General features: G+C 34.4%; 2 protein-coding genes and 1 pseudogene across 3 annotated transcripts; 1 reads left to right on the top strand and 2 right to left on the bottom strand.

The window, feature by feature from the left end:
- Window positions 1-2,721: 2,721 nt before the first annotated feature.
- LOC143548635 (uncharacterized) lies at window positions 2,722-3,369 on the top strand. The gene has a single exon (XM_077039742.1). The coding sequence runs from the start codon at window positions 2,722-2,724 to the stop codon at window positions 3,367-3,369; it is 648 nt and encodes a 215-aa protein (XP_076895857.1).
- A 9,659-nt stretch (window positions 3,370-13,028) lies between these two features.
- On the bottom strand, window positions 13,029-15,262 carry LOC143548627 (large ribosomal subunit protein uL13w-like). Its single transcript, XM_077039734.1, has 4 exons — window positions 14,935-15,262; window positions 13,987-14,103; window positions 13,764-13,851; window positions 13,029-13,235 (listed from the first exon to the last, which is right to left on the bottom strand). Exons 1-4 carry the CDS (start codon window positions 15,192-15,194, stop codon window positions 13,092-13,094), a joined length of 609 nt encoding a protein of 202 aa, XP_076895849.1. The 5' UTR covers window positions 15,195-15,262; the 3' UTR covers window positions 13,029-13,091.
- Window positions 15,263-18,632: 3,370 nt separating this feature from the next.
- On the bottom strand, window positions 18,633-21,903 carry LOC143548626 (L10-interacting MYB domain-containing protein-like; annotated as a pseudogene). The gene is made up of 4 exons (XR_013137991.1): window positions 21,830-21,903; window positions 19,457-19,774; window positions 19,187-19,367; window positions 18,633-19,114 (listed from the first exon to the last, which is right to left on the bottom strand). The product of XR_013137991.1 is annotated as a L10-interacting MYB domain-containing protein-like (transcript).
- Between the last annotated feature and the right edge of the window lie 1,331 nt (window positions 21,904-23,234).

Here is a 23,234-nt window from a genome sequence, read left to right as displayed (position 1 = left end):
GAGGAAAGTGTATATAGTTCATTGGTTTAAGGCAAAGAAAATAAACACGAGAACCCCGGCTGTGAGTGAACTCCCCTCTACTTCCAGGCAATAGGACTAAACCTAAAGTATCTTCTCTTCTCCGGTTTTAGCTTACGTTTGAGTTTCCTCTGACTACAAGGTAATTTTTCAGTTTATAGCGGTTCAGATAGATGTTAACCAATTCACCTTACATCCACTCCTTGGTATACACATAGATGCACGACTTAAATATTCTAGGGCCTGATGCACGACTCAACCGTAGACCCGTTCCCCCCCCCCCCCCCCCCCCCCCTTAGTCGTTGACTGAAGAGTAACATTTTAGAAATGCATCAAAGCCGAACACTTGATTTTCAAACATTTATTTATTGTTTTATAGTAAACGTTGTGTAAAACCCACGTAGTGAAATCTTGTATTAGACTGTATATGTGAGTTTGCAACATATGTATTTGTTCTTAAGTTCCATGTTTATAAACCATTAATTATATTATGAAAATTTGGTTTATATCATAAAACACCTTTTACAAGTCACATAAAATGTAGTCGTGTACTCGTTTTTAGGTGATCTAAACTAAAATTAGGCACGTTATTTTCCTTACATTGATGCTTTTGTACATCAAAGATTGTGTAGACATTGTTGATTTGAGAGTTCAAATAATGACTTGATTAACTCGCCCAAGCGTACTACAGTCAATTGTTGAACCTACCTATCGACCATGGTTCTTTTATTTTTGGCTCGAATGATTCATGGTTGAACCATCCCATCCTATCCCCTCCCCATCCCCATCCCATCAACTTTGGTTCTTAATGCTTATGGTCTCTATTCTTAACTTTTGACCTTGCTTAAATACACGTACTTGACACGTTTAATGCACTGTCCAACCATGAGATCGACCGTGATGCTTTCATCCTTTATTTTTTGCTAGATTGCTTCTACAGGCTAATTTGATTTGATAATCGGAGAATGTTGGATATGAATAATCACATTTATCATTTATATCATATGCTAATATATTCAATATCATGACAATAAGGAATTTATTTCACAATTTGTAACCACGTATGCCTTTACAAATCCAAATGCTGTGACATAACTCCCGCTTACCGAACAACTAGAACGTCCTAATTTAGTGACCATTGTCATTAGGTCTTGTCACAATTGTCTTTACTCTTTACCATATGATTAAACCATCATTATTTATCTTGGGGTTGGTGGCCCAGTAACAGAGACAAAATCTCTTAAACATCAAAAAGCTCTCAATTCGAGTCTCAAAAACTAAAAAGAATTTATCTTGAAAAAAAAAACAAGTTTGTATTAACAATTATTTTTCTACCATTGTGACAAAAAGTGAGCCGTCTTTAATCAAACAAACAAATATATATAATTCTTTTTTCAAACAAATAAAAGAAAGGGACCTCAAAGCACCCACAAGGCCGCAAAGGGTGCCAGAACCAGAGGTCCGGCTTATGTGTCTTGGAGGTGAACTGGTGGGTGGTGCCGTGGAGGGATGTCTTGGGGCCTTCGGGGGGGGGGGGGGAGTTTGTTGTTATAGACGAATTGGGTTTTTGAGAAAAAATTGAAATTTGATATGACGTTGACGTAGCGATTTGCAGAGGTCTAGCACCGTTGATGATTTTAGTTATATTTTTAAGGGGAGTTTGGCATAGCTTTTATTTTCTAGTTTATGCTTATATTTTAAAGTAGCTTATATCTTATTTTCTATTATTTGATAAGCTATTTTTAAGTGTTTGGATTAGCTTATATTCTACAAGTTGATTATACGTCTTAATAAGTTGTTAAAATCCACCATTCTTTGATTTGTTACTGTAATAAGTTGCTTCAATATTATTAATCCACGATCATTTGAGGGCAAATGAGTAACTTACCCCATTAAACAAATAAGCTTTTTCAAATAAGCTAAAAACACATTTAAGTAAGCTTCTTCAAATTAGCTTATATAAGCTTATAAGCATAAGCTAAAAAAACTAAACCAAACACAAAATTAAGCTTATTCTGTAAAAAAAAATGCTATAAGCTTTGATAAAAGCTAGAAACACCCCCTTAAACATTTTCATACCAACGTGTTATATGTGTTGCTAATTATTTACTCCCTTGGTCTCTCTTTAGTGTCATGGTTTGAAAAACACAAAGTTAAAGGTAGATTGAATGATTATTTTTGTTTATTTACCAAATGACAATAATGTACTTGAAAAATGGGTTCATCAATATTGTTTCTGGGTATACCAAAATTGTTTATTAATGCTAGTTGTTTAAGGATAAATTTGGAAATTGATTAATAAATTTTGAAATTAAACATTTGTAAATAGACAAATAGAACTTTTAATGAAATGTAGAAATACAAAGGGCCATTCGGTAATTACATCATTGATTATTATTATTATTATTATTATTAATTAATTGTAATTAAATATTCAAATACCTAAAAAACGTGTAACCGCTGTAACGGACTAATCCACCACCATGAGACTCGTTCCATACCATCATCTCTCATCACCTCTGCTTCAATTTCTGTTACAATAATCATTTCATTTCACTTCTTTTTCTTTTCTTCTCTCACATCTATTAATTAAATTAAACAATGCTTCACTTCTTCATCGCTTTAATAATCTAACATATTCTCATTCACTTGCAATTTTTCATTTAATAAAAAAAACGTTTCGAAAACCGTAATTTGTTATCAATGGAGGACAAACAAACAGCTTCCGATCGGATACGAGACCGGAACATTATGGACATGCTTCGAGACGATCAATCCTCCGGACCGAAGAAGAACTGGAAGGTCTTTCGCGACAAGCTCCGTTTAAAACGAACCGGACGAGCCTGGACGTCGTCCGTACCGGTTCCGGCATCAGACATTCCGATGAGTAATAATAATAATAAGAAGAAGAATCGTATGATGACGAAACGTGGATCCTGGAGGTACCAAGCCGATGACGTCACCGAGTCGGAAGGTGACGTCACTCAGAGCATCCGCTTACATCCGTTGGATCCGGAAACGGAAACCGGAGATGAGAATGAGAACAGCTCGTCGGCGGCGGCCGGTGACGGAGAGGTGATGTCGTTGATGAGTTTGTTGAGTACGGACGGGTCTAATTATCATGAGGATGAGGAGGAGGTACACGTGGCGGTGGAGGAGGTGGGACACGTGGCGGTGGAGGAAGAAGGAGGTGGTCACGTGTGCAGTGGGTGTAAGGGGAGGTTTAAGGGGACGGCGTTGGGTGCGTGTGGGCATACGTTTTGTAAGCAGTGTACGAAGGAGCATCATGTCTCCAAAGGTAACTGTCCTACTTGCAATGATTATATCTTAGAAATCCTTGATATCTTTTGATTGGTTTTTCATATATGTTATTTCTTATTTGATTTTGTAAAAGAATTGTACTAAATAATTTATTATATGATAATATGTTAAATATAGAGCACTACAGTTTTTTCGGGCAATCCTTCTGAATCTTTTCTTGTCTCTTGTTAAATTAGACTCGGGAACACAAGGGTAAAGTAAATCGTGTAGTGAATAGTGACATACTTGGCTTAGTTAAACTTTAGTGTTTTCGTTGTGTCAAGGTTTAGGATGAAACTTTCATGTTCACTTATACATAAAAGCTAAGGGATTTCGGAATCTTGATGGGTCAGGGTCGTAATTAGCAGGTCTGTTCAAAATATAAGTCTGATTTAAACATGTTAGGAGATTTGTTAGATATATATATATATTAATATATAGTCAAACTGACAAAAAAAAAAGTAAATGTGTATATCTGGGATCAACTTCAGGCAAAATAGAAAAGGAGAAACATGGAATTGGTTCACAATTGGTTCAAAGAGTCGACTTTTAGTGTGGTTCTATTTAAGGGTAGGGATAGCTCATGAGGTTCTGATAATTGGCCAGTTCACATTAGTTGCATAAGAGTTTCGATCGTCAAAATGTGACGGTTCAAAGGGTTATGACGTTTATGCTGGTTGTTACCTACAAACTAATGTGACAGTGTGACTCTTATTTGAAAGGTTCGAAAGGTCACCAAGACGCTTAATTACGATAGTGACCAAAAATGATATTAGTACACACCAAAACGTTTGTTTGCTAATTAATTATGTTGGTATCACCGTCTATGTAAGGTATACAGGTTGTTGCTTTGTTATACCAATTTAAAGTGTATTGTTCAAGTTGATACTAGGGTGAAATTTCTATCTAAGAGATAGATCACTTGTGATGTACTAAGTTAAGGTTTTGATTGTTATTTTCGGCATAGAGCTATTCTTTAGAACTTAAAACCAGACAAAAATTAGATTTTGGACCTTACTCCTCAGACATTCGAATTTAACTCTCTTGAATAGGCGGTTTGAGTTCTAGTTGAGTTTTTTAGCTTCCATTTCTTAGGATGTTTAACTCCTGTCAAAACTCTTCATTTAAGAAGACCATTTGGGCATCTTGTTGAAACATTGGTTCTACTTAGGGGCTGTTTGGTAGAGTCTGAATCTGAATCAATAAGAGGTAAATGTCTGAATCGCTCAGATTCAGAGCGTTTGGTTCAAACCTTGGGTCTGATTTGGTCAGATATTTTGCCTCTGAATGGTTCAGCGTGTAATGGAATCTGAATGAGAACAGATGGTTGCTGAATGGAATCAGGACCAAATTACCCACCCATAGTTCATCCCATAGTCACATAACGAATTTCGATCTGGAACCCAATACCAAATAGCGATTTCAATCAAGAAATTGGTGTTCCGTAATTTTAATTGATTCATACCGGATGCTATTAGGATCGTGAACGTAGTGACAAACTAGAGGTTCTCCAATGTTGATCCGGTGCCGGTGTCGGTAGTGTAGATCCGGTGCCGGTGTCGGCAGTGGAGATCCGGTGCCCGTGTCGGCGATCGTAGAACGTAGAGACAAACTTGAAGATTAATAAAGGTGTGGAGACATGGAGATGGAGGTTCTCCGGTGGAGATCCGGATACGGTTCTAGCGTCGGCGATGTTGAGATTTGATTTTGGCTGTTGGAGTAGGTGGTTGAAAAAATGAGATTTGAGGGTTGTTGAGTTTGCTGGTTGAAAAATGGAGTTATACAATAAAATCGATGTTGAGATTTGATTTTAGTATATACAATAAATAGTTAATTTCTAAATATTTTAAGTTCTAAATATATAATGGTTATAGATTTTAAATTCTAGTTTTTTGTGTAAACACTTGTAATTTTTTTCTTTAATGAATATAAATCCAGTTTGTTTAATATCTTTTAGATTTTTTGAATGAAATTAATAGCAAATTTACGTAAAGGGGTAAAATAGTAATTTTGCACAGTTATTCAGATGTCTAAACAAACAGATACATTTCATTCAGCTCTTATTGGTTCAGATCATTTTACTCATTCAGACCTCTTATCCATTCAACACTTACTCATTCAGATGTATGCCAAACAGCCCCTTAGTCTTATAGCCTTATAGGTGCACAACAATCAGTCTGAACTGGCTCTTGGCCCGTTCCAAGTGAATTAATGTTTTGGGCTTGCAGTAGTAATAACATGTTAAAGCTTGTTTGATTTTGTTTTAGATATTGATTATTTCTTGGGCCTTATGTTCATTTTTTCTACGCAGATATATTTACACTATAGTATAAATAGTTTCATACTTGCATTTGTAATTTTAACTTTTTCATTAGTGTAAATATTAGCCTAGATTAAGTGCGACTAATCCTTAAATCACGATCTGAATGTAAGTATCAAAACATATTACAGAAAGCTTGCGTTTCAAATGTGCAGACCGACAATGAACATTAATTCGAAAACTCACACGTACAAATTATACGATCATAGATTCACATGAAAAAATTATACAAATGAAGAGTCCGCAAATCCAGATCAACTGTTGAGCACAACACATTGTAATGAACCATATCAAGAATAAGAGTTTTCTTCCTGTCAATTTACAAATTACAAACACGATTTGGGAATAATTACAAACAAATTCTAAAAAAATCAAAGCATGCATTTAGATTTGAATCTATATTACCAGAATCATATACCTTGGTAGATCATTTTTGTGTTAGAAGAAAGCAGCAAGGAGGAAAAGGTAGTGGTGATGGTGACCTCACTGCCCGTAATTAAGGACTGGTTTTGGCAGATTGCAACTTAAAATAGAAAAACAAACATAGATGGCAATAATCATACTAAGCTGGGCTACAATCTTAAAAAAGAACTGACATAATGATGATTTTATTGATCTCAAAGAACATAACACAAACTTGGGATAGTTTCAAAAACTTATAACGGCAGAGAGATGTTAATTTCCCTAGAATTGCATAATTGTTGTTCAACATACTATAGCAAACACCACAAACGCAAGCTAAACTGAAAGCAATTTAAAAGCTCAAAAATCATTACCAAAAAAGAAGATCAATCCATAGCCGCACTTCACTTCAGACCTGCGAGAGACAAAACAAAATTGTTAATTTAAGCAACACATAACTAAGATTTTGTGAATTGAACATCATAAGTAACCATTACGTATTATTCAACTCAAATCCCAACTTGTAATAACCTTCAGATCAATTAGGCCAATCTAGAAACTTAGGATTCAATTCAATTCAATTTGGCACCGCCTAGACGACCGGAAATGACATTGACTACCATGTAACCGAAGGGCGATTATTGAGTAACACGGAGCACATCATACAACTTGTGAAGCATTTGCTACAACACAGTAATGCAAAGTTTCCCCGTAAATGTATATATATAAATAAATTTTGGGAGTATATATATGAAAACAAAATCATGCATTTGTAACTTTTAATATTAACTATGAAAGGCTAATGATGATTCAGGAAATTCGTGTTAATGTGAAATCATGCATTATCGATTGGTGTCAACATAAACTCACCTGTGGATTGTGTCGACAAGGAATCGTTGAGCTACTAGAATGATCTTGAGGGATATGCATATCAGGATTAATTTGTGATTTAAGGAAAGGGACATGTATTGCGTGTTGGATTTTCACATAATACCCTTTTAACCACTCATTGAATTAACAATCTATCAAATTTAAAATATCCTATTGATTTGACCGATCTATGGTTTAGATACGATCTTATTATCAAAAGTGTGTCTTCTCCTCTCTTTATAGATATACAAACATTCCATGTATACGTATATTTGTGTGTATTTATAAGCAAAAATCACGATAAGAATAAGAATAGTAATACCAAACAATCATTTAGGAACAATATATCGACAATTTTTTTCTCTAGCACAAATATTTTATAATTCGTCTTTGAAGGAAATCATGTGACATGTAGCACAGGTGTCATAAAACCGAATTCCTTGATTTCTGTTGTTTGAGTTATTTGAATTTGGGTTGTGCAACCCCCACCCCCATCTCCGGTCTCTCTCTCCTATTAAAACCCACGGCTCCAAGTTAAGAGTGAGGCCCATGTCATTAATGAATCATCCGTATTATGGTACCCATAGTAGAAAAAATAAAATAAAAATAAGAACATAAGCTTATGGCGGCTGATGGTTAGAATCTTATATTATTTTATAGTTTGATTTTTTATAATGTCAAATACAATTCGAAAGTTCGAATTGGGATAATCTAAAAGGTTAAAGAAACAAAAAAAAAAAAATTAAATCCACCAACTATAAACTTATTAGTTTATTATTGTCTGGGAAACAATGAGGGTTTACATCAAATGGATATTTGAAAAATGGCTCAACATTTTAGTTTGTTTTAAGCATCCACGAATGTTGAGACGACCCTAATACTAAGTGGCACATACATAAATGTAAAGGTAGTACGAGAACTATATAAACCTTGAGCATTTATACTAGAATTCCTATATCATCCACAACCTTATAACTTAAAGAAAGGTTTAAGGTTTTTCGGTTTTTGCACTTTAATTGATTCTTTAAAATATGATATAGGTATATGGATTAAATAGTGATTCCCTGTATACATGGATTATTATTCACTCCATATAACCATTTCATAGATTTTGTATGAATGAAAGAAAAAGAAAACATAATAATACTAATAAAAGAATCATTAGATATTACTTTAAGATAGATACGAGGAATTGGTGTAAGAAGTTTTAAAAGATGAGCAAAATTTAATAGATAACGTGTTTTTTAGTTAAATTATATAGACGAGTCTAATTACCACTTTTAAAAACAGTTTGCTAGTGTATAAAAAATTTGTTACACATCTTATCTTAAATATATATAAATGAAACATCCTTACATTCTCTCAAGATACCAGACTGTTATTTTTAAATAGAGGTTTCTAATGCATTTGACCCGGATTCACGGGTATGGATCTCACCAAACCCAAATAACCCTTAAACGAGTTATAAAATCTCATTAAATTAAAAATTAATTTCACCAAATATTTTATATGAACCTTTAAAATAGAGATATACAAAAATTAGTATCCAATTTTTTTAAAAAAAAATATTATTTATAATTAAGAAATTATAGTAAAAAAAATAAGCGGGTCATGAGTCTCATCAAACCCAAATAGTTTTTAAACCGGGTATAATATCTCAATGATTTGTGAAACTCTTTCATAATCAAATCTTAAGTATATTATTAACTTCTTTACAATAAATAAAATTAAAATCCAAAAAAATATATAAATATTATAAACGAATAATGTAAAACAATCCCGTAACATGAGAGATAAATACTAGTAGTTTATAAAATATTTGTTGCAAATATCTTATAAGATGAAAACATGTAAACAAGGTTGGAATTAGAGAATAATCAAATCTTAAACTCATCTTGCAGTCATATGATGGTATCCATCAATACTTTATATTTTCATTAGTGATCGCCTCTTCACATCTCACTAATATGATACACCACTCAAACTTCTCACTAACTACGGCAGTGATCATCTATATAAATTTCTCTCTGATCTTCGTAGGGATCAACACTCTCAAACATACATTAGTGTTTCAAATTAAATGTGTTTCTAAAGAGTATGAAATCACTTATAAAAATGACTTAAAAGTCTAATGTTTAAAATGTTTAAAAGTGTGTCAAACATAAAACAAGACTCTTAGATGTTTGTTTCTCAAAGGTAAAATATCTACACGTAGACGTGCACAAATCGGGTTCAACTGGAAAACCCGAACCGGTTCGAAACCGGTTTTTTCACACCGGGTTGTAAAATGGAACCGGTTCCAATCAAGAACCGGTTCGGTTCCCGACCCGAACCGATGCCCAGATATGCTAACTTTTAAGAACCGGGTAGGGTATGAACCGGAACCGGTTTACGTAAAAACCGGTTCCACCGGTTTTTTTTGAAATTAAAATATTGTAGCCGTTAGGAACCGGTACCAACGGCTATATAGCCGTTTTTGACCGTTGGAACCGGTTTTTTAACTACAAATAGGTTATTTTCTTACTATAAATAGCAAGGTTTGTTTGTGTACTTGTTAAACCAATTCCAAAACTATAAAACACACTCCAAACCACAATTAACCTTAAACCGACAACAAATGGCAACTAATGATGACGTTGTTATGGTGATCGAAACAACAAGATGCCCCAATGTTTGGGTTCATTACGATTTGTGTCTCATGACCGACTCACATGAGTTGGCACGTTGCAAATATTGCTCGAAGTTTCTTAAAGCAGGGTCCAACTCGACATTACGAAAACATACGAATAAGTATTGTCGAGAGAAAAGAAGGTTGGAAGCTAAAAAACGGAAGTGGGAGAGTCGTCCGGCTCTACAACCCAAAAATAAGTATTCCCGGATTAAAACGACGGACTTTGTTTTTTATGTTTTAGTTGTTATGTTTAGTATCGTTTATGTTTTAATAATGTTTGTAATAGTTATTTTTTAAATAAATAAAATGTTCGTCGTTATTAAAAAAGTAACAAAAATTAATCATGAGTAACAAAAGTAATTATAATAAAACAAATAAAAACTAAATATTAGTTGAACAAGTTACAAATAATTTTACCAAAACAAATAATTACAACTCTTCTTCGTCTTCATTCTCGTCTTCACCCTCGTCTTCGTTATTGGAAGAAACCCCGTCCTCCGCCTCCTCATCATGAATATGACGCTCTATTGGTATTTCGTCTTCAAAGTTCGCCTTGTGTTGTACACGATCCACCGCATCCAAATGGTCCTTTAGGCAAATGCAAACCTCTAGAGACTCGGGAGTTAGTTTTGTTCTTCGCATAGATAACACCCTCCCACTAAAAGAAAAAACCGATTCGGAAGCAACCGTTGAGGCTTGTACGGCAAGCAAATCACGAGCCATGACGGATAGAATGGGAAATTCGTTTTGTTTACCTTTCCACCAAGCCAACAAATCAATATTGCGAATTTCGTCGACCGTTGCGCCCTCAACATAGTTTGCTCCACTATATCGACCAAGTTCGCTACTTGGTGTGTTTCCTCTTTGCCTCTTAGATGCCGATTCACGAATCCCATTCATCAAGTTTATAAGTGGGTCATTGCACGGCCTACTAGTTGTTGTTTTTTTCACGAAAGACGATTTCGTGCTTGGACCATACATTTGAAAATAATGGTCATAAAGGTCTTGAAGGTTTTTGTTGAACTTGTCCTTCGCTTCCGTCGACAACTTCGGGTCAATCTCGTGCATACCTAAGTTGTCGAATATTTCCTCAATCGTTGTTTCAACCCCATTAACATTCCAATAGGGGTTTAATGCGGCGGCACAAGTAAAGACCGGCGGTATGTTTTCAAAATATTTTATGAACTTTTCTTTCATCACTGCAACAATATTTTCGAAGAGTTTGTTCTTCTCCGCAAAGCTTTTAAAAACACAAGACATATAGTACAATTCTTGCAAAACCCAACAACTAGTAGGGTAATAGACTCCCGATAATTTTGTTGTTGACTTTTTGAACACGTCAAGATACTCCAACAAATAACCGACTTGGACCCAAACACTTTCCGGAAACATATCGGCCTCGCGTTCTTCAACAAGATTGTTATGAAAACCTTGTAAAGTTTGGCGTTGGGCAAAAGCACACTTTAACATATGACAAGTTGAGTTCCAACGGGTTGGAATGTCCCAATTCGGCCCCAAATACTTTCTTTCAACCGACTTGCAATAGTTCTTATATTCAAGATGTCTTCTTTTACCACTTTTGAAGACATCTTGTAACATAAGTCTAAAGTATTTTAAATCATCACAAATGTTTTCATTGTCAAGACCTATTTGAACAACCAAGTTGATGATATGTGCAACACATCGGACATGAAAAAAATCCCCGAAACAAGGTGGTGAATATTTAATGATAAATTTTTCAGCCGCCTCAGTATTGTTTGAAGCGTTATCAAACGAAATCGAAAATATTTTATTTCTCAAGTTGTAAGTCGTTATAACTTCATCAAGTAATTCAAACAATTTTTCGGCGGTATGTGGGAACGGGAAGTTTTCAAAAGCGATGGTGCGTTTCATCAATTGCCATGTCACCGGATCAACCCAATGAGCGGTGACACATATGTATGATTCGGGCAACTCGTGTGGTGCCGACCAAACATCGGTAGTTAAACTAACCATGGCTTCTAAAGAATGAAAAGACTCGATTAACTCTTTTTTAGCACACTCCCACAACCTGATACAATGACGTCTTAAGGTAGTACGACTTACATGTGTGTATCTCGGTTGTAGAGTTTCGCGAATCAACGACGTCAACTCCGGGTCATCAAAGTGGTTAAACGGCAAACCTCGTTGAATAACGAACTTTGCCATTCTATCTTGAACTTGAGTCGTGTTGTAACGAAATAGTGTACCATCTTTACCCAAGTCAATTTGATCGGTCGTGCTAATCCCTTTCAACGCCTTGCAATATGGCTTCTCGATGTGCTTTCTCAAAGTAGAGTTGGAATCGTGCTATAAAAATTTAACCACATAGTTTGCAACGAGCCTTTTGATAATCTTCGTCATCCACAATCAAATCCCAATTCTTCCATATGTCTTGGTTGCGGTTATGGTTGACTACCGTAACAACCCTTGGGTCCTCCGTAACAGGAACGGGGGCAACAAAAGCACTCTTCTTAGCCTTCTTGTTAGTTTTTTTGATGGGTGCCATAATAATATTTAGTTGGATGGTCGGGTAAAGGAACGGGTTTGCTAAAGGAGTAGTATTTTAGTTTGTTTTTGAGTTTGGTGGTAAAACAAGTGGCGGAAACAAGTTATATATAGGTTTGGGCATCAAAAACCGGTTCCAACGGCTATATTACCGTTGGAACCGGTTCACCGTTGGAACCAGTTCCAACGGATCTATTGTCTCAAAAACCGGTTCCAACGGCTATATTACTGTTGGAACCGGTTCCAACGGCTAATTGGTGTCTAAAAAACCGGTTCCAACGGCTATATTACCGTTGGAACCGGTTCCAACGGCTAGTTTGACTTTTGTTTGACCCTTCAAAAAAAACCCGTCGGAACCGGTTTTTCCAGGTACGAACCGAACCGGTTCCAATTAAGAACCGGGTAGGAACCGGGTTGGAACTGATACTGACATACAAATAGGAGAACCGGGTACGATTTTCGGGTACAAAAATACCCAAACCGGGTATTGTACCAACCGGGTTGGAACTGGAACCGGTTCCGGTTCGGTTCCACCAGTTAGGTTCCGGAACCGGCTTTTTTGTGCACGTCTATCTGCACGTATGCAAATATTTGTATTTAAACATACAAATTTTGAAAAGTTTTCTTGTAGCATTAAAGAATCATTAACATTTATACCAACTTTTAAACCATTAAGTGATTGGTTTATTTAACAAACGTTTCATTTCACCTATTAAAAGTGTATATTTCAAAGATGTGTTTAGTACTTTATACTTTGGTTCAGGATTTGTAATTTGCAACATTTCCTCACAAACATGCATATAATAAACTGGACATCAAAATATTCTAAAATTTGGCACAACTTCAATTGGAGTCTTAAGATCACAAATCTTTAAACAGCAAAACAAAAACGCCAAATCAACACAAATGTATTGCAAAACTTGAAATACAAAAATAGGAAAATAAAAAAACAAAATTTCTAGCAAGAAACTAAATTTAAAACCTTTAGTAGGTAACAGGTGCAAGAATTTCAAGTTGGGAACCAAGTTTTTCTTCTGTGGCTTTCTCGGCCTTGGCCCTGAGTTTGTTAAGTTGCTTCTTTCTTTCATATACCACTTGAGCCTTCTCTTTCCTCTTCTTTTCAAGATCCTGCAAGTAATTAACAACAATGTAGTCAAAATAAGTAACAATAATATCATTTCAAGAGTGTCAAATACCGCCGACAGATGATATAGAAACACATGTATAGAATAATCTAGGTTGATAAACATAATACAAAAGCATTGGGGGTGTTTTGCACTTTCCAGCATCATTATACAGACATATAGTAATATGTTGGAAGAACTATCAACTTATAACAACAAATGAACTAAAAACAAGTATCACAAACAACAAAACAAACTATTTGATTTCTAGGTAAGATAAAATCAAATTTGATATTAAACAAGATCACCTGCTGTGCACCAACAATATATAAAAGTAAGGTAACTCGAAGATGAAACTGTATTTAATATCCACCATCAAACTGACGTAAACATATCAAATTCATAACATTGTTCGATTAGGAATTTGATAACACTAACGGACTAATAATTGCATTAAAAGTTATGCAGATATCTAAAAGGGGCAATTACTATATCAACATCTTTAGAGAAAAATAATCATTAAAAAAATTACCTGGATTGTCTCATAATGATTCCACCCAACTTCTGAAGAGAGACGACCAAGCAAGCAGTACTTGTGTCCAGCAGTTAACCTCAATACCCTAAAGTTGTATAAGCAGAAATCAATATCTTAACTCACATAACAAAAAAATATAACCGATTTTATAGATTTATAATAAAATATAAATATATAATTTCTGAAAAAATATAACAATAAATATAAAAAAGTAGCTTACTTGAGAGCATCAGGGATGACCATTCTCTTCTTCCTGTTGTAAGGAGTAGGGATACCTTCATAAACCTTCAACCTTGCGAGTGCAGCAGCTCCACGCTTGGTCTTGTGTGGTATCATTCTACATTCATAGTAAACTATAAACGATTAATAAGAAATCAACACAAAACCTCAAACAGTAAACAACTAAAAAGATACAATATAGACTGATGTATACTTAACAAACAGCTTAAATTTTTGAACTTTAAAGCTTTGAACTGTCGACAAAAAAAAGCAGATCAATAACCAAAGCCTGCTCAAAACAGCAATCAAACCTCTTGTACTTCTAATGTATCTAACTATTGTGTTACATATGAATCAAAGTCTAACTTTACAATTGCCATCAAACTAAAATCTTTACGAAAAGTGAAACTATTTTTTAAATAAAGCAATGTTAATGGTATATATTAGAGTTACTCTCAAGTCTCAACCTTTAATCCACTCAAGTCAAATCTTTCTAGCTCAAATTTCACAAAATCAACTAATTCAGCTAAAATTTTAGCATAGTAGTATAGTACACCTTAAACGAACATCATACACACACACTATAACTGGAAAAAATATTAAAAATAATTATAATTATAAATATAAAAAAATTAACTAAAAGAAAATAAACAAGCCGAGCTCGAGCTATAAAGATTGGGATCAAAACAAGCTGAGCTCAAGCTGTGTGTAAGTTAAGCAAGCCAAGCTCGTTGCACCCCTAGTTGCAAATTGCATAAAAGCAACATTAAGCTACTTACAAGCATGATTTCTATCACATCTCCCAAATTACAGAATCAAAGCAATGCATTATGCACATAACAAACTACAACAGCTAAATGAGTAATCATATCGTATAATAAACTACTTATTTCAAATAACTGTCACGTAATTAATAATTAACTATATATTAAATAAAATTAACTTTTACCCTCGAATAGTCCGCCATAAGATCTTAGAGGGAGCACGGAAATGAATGGGACCATGCGACGGCTTAGTGTTCATTCTCTTACGGAGAAACCGAAGATACTTCATCTTCTGACGAACAAGACCACCGGACAAACAGATGGCTTCAGTACGAACGACGGTGACTCGCTGCCCATTGGCTAAGATGGACGACAATCGGCCCAGCATGTGGTGCCGAGCATCAACCACCACCTCCTTCGAGCATACTCCCGATCCGTTTACCATTGTGCTAGCTACCACTAGGGTTTGATTTTGCTTCTGCAGCCGTCAATTTGCTGTTAACAAGAGATTGTTGTATATGAAGGTATGGAGGTTATTAGGGTTTAGTTATATGCCACGGTTGGACTCTGGTTTATAAAATTGTTAGGCCCAACCCTTTTAGCTTAGACTAACAATTGACCGGTTATTATCGGGTATCGTCGGATATTTGACCAGGTTTTTATCGGGTTTTGATCAGGTAGAGGTGAGTTCGGTTCCATGGACATATTTCTTGAGGACCCGAAATCCGGTTCGTACCCGTGGGTTGGGTCGGTACACCGAGTCGGTCTCAAACCGGGTTTTTTTTCACCTCTACAATTGACTCGTTATTAAATTGAACTAGGTAGATATAGTCACACGTTGTGTTTGGTTGATGTAATTGACGGTCAGATAGCTTATGAACTTGCGTACTGCGATTGTGATGTTATTGCGGTGGCGGTGACGAATGACGAACTAATGTGAATTATATATGTATTTGGTGATGACACTAGATTTTGTTGATGTTATTCACCAACATTGCTATCGTAATACATTCGATACTTATTAATTGATGTTAGCAATGATACAGAGGAGGTGGATAGCTCCCTACAAGCATTGAAAAATATGTAGGGTTCTTTTGTTTAAACTTTTTGTAATGACATTTTAAAATATAATGTTTTGTAATATTAATGGTATTAATATAATGTTTAAACGAAATTTCTATCACGTAACTAAAACTTTGATAGATTTACAAGAAAACAAGTATCTGCTGTTTCCGATGTCATATGTGACACCCTTAATTTTTATTGTACTTGAACAAGAGTTCGCTCATTGCTTTGGATTTGTGTTTGAACATGAGTGACAGCTGGCAACTTAAAAAATAACTAATCGTGTCATTTTTATAGTTAACACATGATCATTATGCGATACTACTATGAGAAGAGCATATGTATAATGATCACATGCAAAATGAGCTTTTTCCTGTATAAACATTTATTCCATCCAATAACAATATTCATTTTCAAATTATGAATTGTGAGAAAAAAAGAAAGAAAGTAGAATTAAACCCATATCGGTAATGGAAAAGTAGAGTTAAACCCATACCTAAAAACTCATCGGTTGAACAAAGAACATGTATCGGTAGTCGGTAGAGGCAACTTATACAATTAGGGATGAATCGTTGAGCATATAATATGATGCAACAGTGCTCGACGACCAGGGATGCATAGGTCGTTTTGATTCGTTGTCACCCTTTAGTAATTTGATTAGGTCACTGATTGGTTTCGAATATATATGATAGATTGAAATCTAAAAGACTAAAATTTGAAATTAGGTAAACAATTCAAGGGGCCGCGTGTGGTCTTTATACCCCGGGTATGAATTATGAAACCTGAAGTATATATTTTTTATAAAATTTAAAAATATTAACCGGTTATCAATGCTTTACTTGTTAAGCTCAAACCAAAACATATTAATACACATATCGGGTATGTTTGGCAAAACTAGCTGGTAGTTGTTAGCTGGAAGCTGGTGGCTAGTAGCTGTTAACTATAGCTATAGCCTTTTAGATTATTTAAGTGTTTGTCAGAGTAGCTGGAGCTTTAAATAAAATGTATAAAATGACCAAAATGGACATAACTAAAAAAACATAATACTAAATGTAGTCTCACACAAACACACACACACACACACATATATATATATGCGTGTGTGTGTGTGTGTGTATGTATGTATGTATGTATAAGTTCTGACAAATAAATAAAACATGGTCATTTTTAATTAAATAAAACATAGTCACTAACAAACAGTCAAGACCATAATATACTACTATTAACTCATTAATGTCGTGCATTCCATATCAAAGTAGCAATATTGTTGCGAACCTGCTTCATCTCATTCATTGTTCCTTCAAATAGACCATTCGCGTTTGTTTCATGATTACTAACCTCATCCAGTTCATCTCGTGTTATGTAGTTTGGATGTTGCTCCAATGTAGTAAACAAGATATCTTCTTGACAATTACGTATATAGTTATGCAGTGCAAATGTAGCCATGATAACATCAATTTGTGTGTGCACGCTATACTTGGGCATTGTACCAAGTATCTTAAATCGTTTCTTCAAAAATCCAAAGGACCTCTCAATATAACTGCGTAAAGATGAATGTGAACGGTTGAAAGCTTCTTGCATATTATTCAGGGGCTCTCTTTGAAATTGAGATTGATGATATCTTGTCTTTGAATATGGAACAAGGTATCCATTTCTGCCTGGATATCCTTTATCAACCAAATAATATCTACCTGATAAAGGAGTTAAAAAACAAAAGGCGTTAGAAATTTATTGAAGAGTAAAATGAAACAATTCCAAATATATATATATATGTAAACAGTTCCAAATATTTACCTTCAGGTGGGTGTGGGAAGTTGAATTTACTATTTTGGGTCGCGTTAATAAAAACATGTGTGTCATGTGTTGATCCCTCCCACCCGATTGATATGAATGTGAAACACATATCGAAATCACATGTTGCCATTACGTGAAACACTCTCTGGGATGCAGGCCCTGTATGTGTACCGTCAATACATCCAATACAATCCTAAATATAATTTGAAATTAGTTAAGTAAAAAAGTACACAAGCATGAATGACATTAATCAATTTAATACCTCGAAACACGGCATGTATTTGTTGTCGTTCAATATTTGAGGTGGTACAAATTGAAAAGTTGAATCTTTTGGTCTTATAATGTCGCGTGCTAGACCTTGAAAACCTTTATCTCTACCGGTTATTGCCTCTAAAACTTCATGAAATGCTCTGCTAATACTCTCCCCAGAACGTTAAAAACGCTCCCCAACATCTCTGTTAGATAAACCCAATGCCAATGTGTACAGAAATATCCCCACCTTCTCAAAATTTGACATTCTATCACTCGATTGCAATCCATAGTTTGATTCTAGCTCTCTACATAATTTCATAAACACGTTTGGATGCATTCTGAATGCATTTACACATCGTATAGGATTGCCATTTAAAACTTCCATTATCCAAGCCTGTCCCGTTTGTGATGATGTCATGCATGGTTCCTTGTATATATACTTATAAAAGTATGCAGCAACTAGATCACTTGTATAGGTTGAATCCAACAAAAAGTTATAACAATGCAATTTGTGCTTCTTCTTGCTTGTTTCATTATCCATAACAAACCTGGTAATAAATCAATATCAGCTTAACATATAAACACATAAATAGCTAAAAGATAAACTCATAAATAGATTAACATATAAAGACGTAAATAATATTCTTGCATAAATACAAATTAAAATAAAAGATATTAAATAACTTCCATAATCACGACAATAACACATCAAGGTAAAAAAAACAATAAATCAATCCAAGAGCAATAAAGTTCAAATAAATAGAAACAATAATGTCTTCATAACATGCCCTCGAAGAAAACTTTAGTCGGTGACCCTTTGCTTTCGTTGCAACCACGTTAACCTACTATGATCATGTCGCATGTTTATAAACATTTCTCTTTTCACGGGATCTTCAAATAAGTCCATTGCAAATAACCACAACTCCTCATCTTCTCTCATTAATCCTGCATCTACCATCTGGTTAAGCACACCTATAGCACATTCAATACTAAACTTAGTACTTTGACTAAGTTTGGAAGAATCTGATTCTAATATTTCTAGAGCACGTTGTTGATACATATTACTTTGAGTTAAATGGTCTTTAAGTATTGAAGCTCCCAATGAGTCTCTTCCTTTACGTTTCATCTTAACAGGTTTAGGCTTAGTGTTTACTTTAGTAGGCTTCTCAATTTTTTTTGCTACCTCACTTGGGCTTGATGTTGATGCATTAGGTTGACTTACATCATTCAAAAAGTCAGCGTAGAAATTGTTTCCTTGAGTTTCCAAATTTTCTAGATTAGAAAGTGTATCATTATTGTATACATGATAAGTATTTGCATCATCACCTCCCTCAACATTGTCATCCTCAAGGTTTTCAACATGCACCTCACTGAATGTCGTTGGATCCATAGAGGGTGCCACACAATTTTCCCCACTAGCAACTGCATCTCCAAATAACTGATCCCACTCTTCTTGTAGTTGTATAGATGGTTGATTATTTTGAATTGCTAGAACTTTCGAGTTTTCCTACACAATATAATGGTGACTATTTAGTTATCATTACAACTGGAATATTATACGGTATTTAAATTTTAAATGAGTTATATTTTTGTCACCTGAATTTTTAGTTTCCACCACTCATCAGAACAACTAAGTTGCTTGGTACTTTCATTCCAGCCTAAACCAGTCTCTCCGTTCTTAAGTGACTTCCAAAGGCTGTACTCTTTTCTCATATGGTCATATTTGTTCTTCATAGCTTTGTCACTGACAAATTTATGATTTATAACCTTTTCAAACTCTGGCTGAAGAGAAACTCATTTGAATGATGAAGTTCGACCATGCTTCGTTATATATTTGTTTAAGAACCGACATAATTCTAATACCATTTCTTTTGTCCAATTTTCTCTTTTCCCTTTCTCTTTTTTGGAATCCATCTAGTAACCGCGCATACATATACATACAATTTACAAATATAAAAAAATAATTAAAATCAGCTACAAACTATTCAACAAATAATGAACTAGAAAAGCAAACCTAATCAAAAAGTTTCCTGGTTATAAATTAAGTTCTAATCACTAAAGTATAATTTTTCATTAGGCAAGATGTTATAGGATGACCTATTTAACCTATCAAGCACTATATGTTTCTAACGGGCCGAAGCGGACTGCAGGTGCAGGTCTGCCACAGTTGTTAATTTATTAGAGGGGCAGACGATCTACTAATCGGTTTACATATTAATTTAATTACCTGTGATTATTGATTAAGATAATTTTGTTATAGTTTATTTATCAAATTATGTCAGTTGAATATAGAATACTAAAAATGGTTAGAAAATAAGACTGACAAAAAATTTTTTGAACGACTTTAAATTAGACTACTAAATATAGATGTTTATATATTTGCTGAACAATATCATTTATATATTGCCAAATCATTTTAATTGGTTATCTAAAAAGATGGTATCCTTTTTTGTGTTTTGATATTGCTTTAATTAGTTGCATTATGCATATGTGTTTACTGCATGATTACTTATGCAGTTATGCATGTTCAGAACACGGAGGTATGCCAACTATGCCTTTGGGATGATTAATGTTCATTACTGTTTCATTGAGAGTACATTTTGGGGCAATGCCGAGCATTTAAAGTGCACCATTTCTGCATTTGCTAACTTGATAATGGGGAAATCTCTTGGAAAGCGGACTGCAGGTGCAGGTCATTAAACGGGCAGGCCATGCTAATTTCGGACCAAAATTCAAAGGTTTGGCCAAAAGAGACATTTTGGACAGATTTGTTTTAACTATAAACGGGTCAGATTTGGCCTATTTAAAATGATAACTAACTAAAGGAACACCAAGGAAAACTAAATTTGAGATTATGATCTTCCATTACCACTACCATAGCTAATACATCTGAAGGATAAATTGCAGCCATGATAACTACTGACTAGCCCCTCATATTGTTAGTATTCAAAAAGAAAAAAAATCAGTAACTAACTAAAGGATAGGGGTGCAAACGAACTGAGGTGAGCCCGAGCTCAACTAGGCTCGAGCTCGGCTCGTTTAACTTGCACAGAGCTCGAGCTCGACTCGTTTCGAGCTCTATTTTCAAAGCTCGAGCTTGGCTCGGGCTCGGCTCATTTGCTATTTATCAATTATTTTTTTATATAATAATAATTATTTTATATATTTTTTTCTATTATAGTTTTATGTATAAAAGAATATATAATTTTATAATTTTTTATATAATAATAAACGAGCCGAGCCGCTCACGAACTACTCGAGATCGGCTTGTGTAAAACCTCGATCGAGCCCAAACTCGAGTCTAAAAGTAAGCTCGTTTAATATCCGATTTGTGACATAATTTGTACCATTATTTGATTAGTTGCATTAAATTAAAAGTGCAGCAACATCACTGATTTAATAAAATAATAAATATATAATTAATTTTGATTTATATTCATATTTATATTCTAAAAAAATAATAATTCTGTGATGATTGAAATCAGTTTGTGAAAAGTTTTACCACTTATAGAGCCCGAGCTCGAGTCTAAAAGTAAGCTCGTTTAATAAACAAGCCCGAGCTTCACTTATCGAGCTTGAGCCGGCTCACAAGCCTAAACGATTTTAAGTTAGTATTAAACAAATAATTAGTTCTCCCTATTTTCTTTAACAATTTATTATATTTTGGCCTATATACTACTGTTGATAGTCCCTAAAAATGAAGTTCATGGCATCAATTTCAGATTTCTAAATATATACATCAGTTTCATGATATATACATAAACATGATTATCAAGTAAAGAGCTTCAGGTTTCTAATACTTTTGTCAGATTTCTAATACTTTGAAGATCTAAATAATCAATTAAAATCAAATTCGTTGATGCACACAGTTACGTATCATCAATAATCATCAATCAAATCGTAAAAAACATATATCATGTGTAATCAATGAAATAAAAATTAAGTAATTATTGAAGATCAGATTCATACCTTTAACCTTGCTTGAAGAAACGTGAATCAGAGAAGAGAAGCTGTTAGTTTGGAACGTGAATCAGAGAAGAGAAGCTGTTAGTTTGGATTGATAATTGATAAGAATAAAATATATACTGGGAGGTTATTTAAGCAATTATAATCCTAAAAGCTTGTAGACTTTTTAAACGCTATTATCAGGAGCGTTTTAACATGGAGCTTTTTCTCCTAATATAAAAGCTTATAGCTCCTCTAACTAGACACTAACCAAACAAGACTTTTTATTGAATAGGAGCTTTATCTTAAAAGCTTGTTGCTATAAACTCCTAAAAGCTCTTTGCCAAACATACCCATCGTGTTAACATCTCCGAGTCGGATAATCATCTAGGATCATTGTTAAAAGTGTTAGTTTATATTTCCCAATGACCCCTACATTTTTAGAATGTTACAATTCAGTCCTCATCTTCAAATCACAGAAACAGATGCTGCAAAAATCGTTCGCTACGAAGCTGATGAACCAAACATCTTCAAAACTTCAATAGATCTGAAGAAGAAGAAGATGACGAATCGAAAGATAAACAACTTTCTCAGTAGATCCATCATATCACCAATATTGTTATTAATTACATTCTCACTTTCAAATTCAATTGCTCATTTCGCTCATGCTGCTTCTTCTTCATCGGTTCACACCAACAATTGGGCCGTACTGGTCTGCACCTCTCGCTTCTGGTTAGTTTAATTTCATCACTGTTTCCTGATTACGTGTTATCTTAGGGTTTGGTAATTGGTACTAATTAGGTTTAAAGTTTATATTAGGCGTGTATTTGACTGTGCTAGGGTTTGTGATTTATAGTATACCTGTAAGTTGTATTGTTACTATAATTAGATACTGCAACAGGTTTGGGTTCATATACATAGTTTTCTAAAAATAGGAAGGGTATCAGTCGGACTTCGATTGAACTCAAACTAGCGGCGTTAGAATCGTCTCGTAGAACTCTACGATATTAGATTTTAGGTTTTCGCTTTTAGAATTTTTGTGAAGATCATTGTGTTTTTTTTTTTCGTCATTGCACCTTTTTTCCTCGACATTGTGTTATATTTTGCTTGGCATTGTGTTATGTTTTACGATAATTGTGTCTTTGTACCCTTCCTAGATTTAGGAGAATTGTAGGATAACTTAGCCTGCTGCAACATTATACTTTGTGTTTGAAAATCAGATTGAATAGAAGGTTCCTTTTCGAATTTCAATCGAGAACTAGCTCTATTTCTGTTGATTATAGTGACAAAGTACTGATATCGCTTATTTTGATCCTAGTGTCACTTGCAAATTCAAGTAATAAGTTGACGGAACTATTATGAATTTGCATAGACTTCTAATTTTATATCTAGTTAAGGATAATAAGGCACATTTGAATACAAGGGCTAA

Source organism: Bidens hawaiensis, unplaced genomic scaffold, assembly GCF_021521415.1.
Source record: "Bidens hawaiensis isolate Kalapana, Puna unplaced genomic scaffold, B.hawaiensis_p1.1 tig00015206_1, whole genome shotgun sequence".
NCBI classification, from domain to species: Eukaryota; Viridiplantae; Streptophyta; class Magnoliopsida; order Asterales; family Asteraceae; genus Bidens; species Bidens hawaiensis.
The sequence above is the reverse complement of the archived record's forward strand: the minus strand, read 5'-3'. Positions and strand labels throughout refer to the sequence as shown.